We start from the raw sequence: 4,594 nt of genomic DNA on the forward strand, positions 1-4,594 counted from the left end.
GGGGTATTACTGTGGGAATGGGGGGTTTAAGAAAAGATATTGATGGGGTGGTACTTGGGTGACATTGGGGTGTTATTAGAGAGGGAAGGGGAGTTTTAGTAGAAGATATTGATTTGGTGATGTTGGGATAGTATTGGAGTGGTATTGGGTGGTCTTGGGGTTTTCGGCAACTAATATTGATGGGTGGTACCGGGGTGATATTTGGGGGGTATTAGTGTGGGAATGGGGGGTTTTAGGAAAAGATATTGATGGGGTGGTACTTGGGTGATATTGGAGTGTTATTAGAGTGGGAAGGAGAGTTTTAGGAGAAGATGTTGATGTGGTGATATTGGGATAGTATTGGAGTGGTATTGCGTTGGTCTTGGGGTTTTTGGCAATAGATATTGATGGGTGATACTGGGGTGGTATTGGAGCAGTATTCAGATAATATTGGGGTTGTATTTGGTGTGACATTTATGAAATGGTGTTGAAGTGATATTGAGGCAGTTTTGGGGCAATATTCATGTAGTATTGAAATAGAATAGTGGTGGTGTTAGGTGTGGTTTTGGTGTGACATTTATGAGGTGGTATTGAAGTGGTATTTAAGAGATATTAGGGCAATATTCATGTAGTATTGAAGTGAATTAGTAATGTTGTTGAGTTGTGGAATTGAGGTGGTATTGAAGTGCTATTCGGGTTATCTAACAGATTGAACAAAATATTCTTGTCAAGTCAAGTACATTTTTTTAAGTAATAACTCTATGAATACAAAAGAGCCAAATTTAATGTATGAAATAATACAGTGAACAATCGATGCTAAAAAAATTGTGCTAGATGAATATATTTTGTGATAAATGATGGTTTATACATCTAAACAATTAGACACTGGTTAAGGACTATGTATTTAACTCGAAACTCCTCAGCCCTTGCTTTGCCCTTTTTCACTTCCATTTGCTCCTACGGTATCACACAAAATCCCTTAAAAAACACTAAATGAGTTTAAGAGATGCTCTGCCACGCAAATATAAGAAGTAACAAAAAATTGAAAAGTGACATTACCTGGTCCAACGACACGACTCCAATTCTCCTCGCCGGTTCTCTTCCTTGTGTCGAAGACACACCTCCGAAGCTCGCAAGTAGAACGAGAAACCTAGCAAAAAATGGCAAAAGAGGGTGCGACGCGGGTTTGATTAGTCGATATTTTTTTCCCATAATATATTTGGGCCTGGTTTGGCAGCCTCAAAAAATTTACTTTTTCTTCTGTTTATTTAATAAATAAAGTGAGTCCTCAATATGTTGGGCGTCACTTTCTTATTGGCAATTAGATGCAAAGCTATGACCTGGTTACGCACCCAAAAATTTCTCCACTACTCAAGGAAGGATTTCGTACTAACCTTCCCTTGTGATTTTGCTTGAAAACATGAGAGAGCATAAAAAAAGGAATGCATGGGGTTAGTATGACTGGCAGGTTGCATGAGTGAGTTGAGATGGCAGAGTTGCGTGCTAAATGCAACCTCATTGTGAATGGACATGGGGGTCATGTGTTCGATGCGGGTGTTGATGAAGAAGGATAAACTAAGAGTGCCCTTGAGGCGGCGATGTGATGTTGTATCACGGATTTTTTTTAGTTGCAACTGAAAGCTGTGTTTTGTAATCAGACTTAACCAATTGCGGTGGTTGCTAAAAAACTGTGATATGACTTTCGAAAAAGAAAAATAGTAATAGCCACCGTAATTTTTTGAAGTACAACTTCTTCTACGGGAGCTTAGTGTTTAGGGCCTAAGGGTGAGTTTGGGGCTGCGATGCGGTGACGGTGCAATGCTACACTATAATTTTTTTTTTTTGAAGTTCAGAGCAATTGCAGCTATTTGAAGAAGCAGCTACTAAGTCGATGTTCAAAATATAGCGATGACTATTAATTTTTTTTTTAAAGTCTAATCGTAGTTTTCTATCAACCCTCACAAATAGTCATATTTAGTTGAAAAACACAGTTTTCAATTGCAGTTCTTTTAGAACAAATACAAAATATAATTTTGCCAAATAGAAAAAAACTGTAATGCATCATCGCACCGCCACCCCAAATACAGCCTAAGTGGGGGTGCTGCTAGGAAACTAAGCTCTAACTTTTTGAGGAAATAAATAAAATAATCACAACTTCTGCTTCTTGAGAGAACTACTTCTACTACGCCAAACATACCCCCTAAACTAAAATTAGAACTCCATGAAACAAAAATCTAAGTGGCAAAGTCTTAGTTTTTCAAGGCTATAAATGTCAAATAATTTATTAATGGAATGCATTAATTTAATAATCTATCCAATATGATCCCATAATATGTAAGTATAAAAAACTAATCACATTTTTGTCACTTACCATTTAATATCAAATAAAAAAAAAATTAATATCTATTTTAATTTAATTAAAAATAGAGTTTTCAATATTAACTTCACCAAATGCATACCTAACAAAGATAATTTTTTAAAATCCTTTCAAAATCATCATTAATGTACACTAAAAAAACAAAAACCATGCTTAATCAACAAAACAGAATTACAATTTAGAAAAATACTTTACAAATTAGCTCCCCTTTCCGAACCAATCCCACCAACGCGACCATCAGTCCCACTACTCTCCCCACTCATACCTCCACTCCATCTATTAACACAAACATCGTCCGCCGGCGGCGGCGCAACCACGTCTCCACCGCAGCGCCACGCCGACGACGACATGATCGACCGTCCGTGCCAGCTCAACGTCAAGCACCCTTCCATCTCCTCCACCCCGTACCCATCACCTGAAAAAAGCGTGAGCAGCATACTAGCCTGCCGGTATGCATTCGAACCGAAGTGAACCGGCAAAAGCCCGGCTTCGCCAAAACGAGTTCTCCAACTTGCCAGTGGTTCGTGCCGCTCCACCCTTTCTTCCCCATCGCAGCACACGATGTTGCAGATCTCTTTCTGCAGATAAAGCTCCGCTCCAGCGCCGGCAGCTGCAGATTCTAGCGAATCAAACATTGCTGAGTAGTAGAACAGCGCTTCAGTGAATCGATCGAGGAAGGCGGGGCGGTTGTGGTCTGCTTCCTGTTCGACAACGGTGATGATCCTGGGGCGGAGCGCTGTGAGCCAACCTAGCACGGAATCGATCGGGGCGGGAGAACCAGGGTCTGAGAGGAACCGGTGGAGCTGTAAAACAGAGTTAACTGCGACGGTTTCACCTGGTTCACACCGAAAAAAGTTCGGCTGGATTTCATCCAGCAGCGTGAAAGAAAAGGGAACATGAACGGATCTGGCGAGGTCTGCAAGCCGACAGCCGACCTCTCGGACCGCCGGCGGCCCGAAACCAGTGAGCCGGAGGTACGGTGGACCTCCAGGCCTGAGAGCGAGGGCTTGGATCAGCGCGGGCCATTGGAGGCCATGCATCAGGCTTAGATCGATGACGTGGACGCAATCACGGCCGTTGAAAGATTCGAGAATAGCTTGGTTGGCAGTGAAGTGAGCGAAGGTGAGATAGGGGCTTGACTCGTAGAAATGGCGGTAGAGTATTTCGTCTTCCGCCGGCGGAGGAGGCCGATATAAGAGGCGGCGATCGAGGGCGTCGATGAAATAGCCAGCTACCTTTCCGATCCCGAATGCTGTGCCGACATGTGGAAGCAGGATCTGCATCTCGCGGATTAGGGTTGAAGCGGATGGATGATCGCCTCGATTGATCGAGTCGGCGCAGGACATTAGGAGGTGAACGAGGTTGATTCTGGCGTCCTCTGGAGCGAAAGAATCAACAGTGATGGTAGGAAAAGCAGCAGGAGAGCAGATCTGGATCGGCCAAGGGGCGGGAGCGGGATGGGTAGGGGAAGGAAAGAGAGAGGTAAGCATGGACATGGAATCAACCCAGGAAGCGAGATCGGAGGGGTTGTAGTGTACAGCGTCGGAGCATAGAAATTCCGGCGGTAATCCGGCGGCGGCGGCGGCGATCATAGCAGAATCGAACTTCTCGAGGCGCTCCGCAACGTGGCTTAGATCAGAGGGCCGGATAGCGTAGCCGACGCCGGCTAGGAGGCCATCGATCTCCGGCGACGTCGGGATCGATTTGCTGGTGCTGGATTCAAAGCCGTACGAGCCGCCTCCCATGTTTCCTCGTGGGTAAAGGGGTTTTCTCTTTCCTGTGAGGCCTGGTTATAAGGGGAGTGGTTGAGAGAACGCCTGGCTAATAATGAATGGAGAAATAATTAGGTGGCACTTACAAAGTAAAGAAATATATATTATAATTTAGATTTCAAATATTTGTTAATAATATCTCTTACTATGGAAATATTTTTAATGAAAGAAATAATATTCTTGTTAATGTATATTATTCAAAAAATTTTATTTTATAAGTGTACATAAAAAATCTGGCTACATTAATCAAGAGGAAATCAACATATCACATATAGAGGATATTAAAAGACCGCACAATCACAATCGAAAGACCGAACCATCGAGCATCAACTCATGCGGTTGGATCATAGGCTGATTGAAAGCAAGTATATCCAAGCTAATGAATGTTACACCCCTATGCAACAACCATATGAAACCATCTCTTTAATCGATTACAGGCCACTCATAGTGAAGATCGCGGTGGCTC

General features: G+C 43.0%; 1 protein-coding gene across 1 annotated transcript; it reads right to left on the minus strand.

Annotated features, from left to right (window-relative positions):
- Positions 1-2,484: 2,484 nt before the first annotated feature.
- Positions 2,485-4,165, minus strand: LOC110023108 (DELLA protein RHT-1-like). Its single transcript, XM_020722347.1, has one exon. It carries the CDS (start codon positions 4,099-4,101, stop codon positions 2,548-2,550), a length of 1,554 nt encoding a protein of 517 aa, XP_020578006.1. The 5' UTR covers positions 4,102-4,165; the 3' UTR covers positions 2,485-2,547.
- Positions 4,166-4,594: the final 429 nt, after the last annotated feature.

This window comes from Phalaenopsis equestris, unplaced genomic scaffold, assembly GCF_001263595.1.
Source record: "Phalaenopsis equestris unplaced genomic scaffold, ASM126359v1 Scaffold000210, whole genome shotgun sequence".
NCBI lineage: Eukaryota > Viridiplantae > Streptophyta > Magnoliopsida > Asparagales > Orchidaceae > Phalaenopsis > Phalaenopsis equestris.

Excerpts from the sequence above, each read along its gene's own strand:
- LOC110023108 (XM_020722347.1), bottom strand. The coding sequence starts at position 4,101 with ATGGGAGGCGGCTCGTACGGCTTTGAATCCAGCACCAGCAAATCGATC.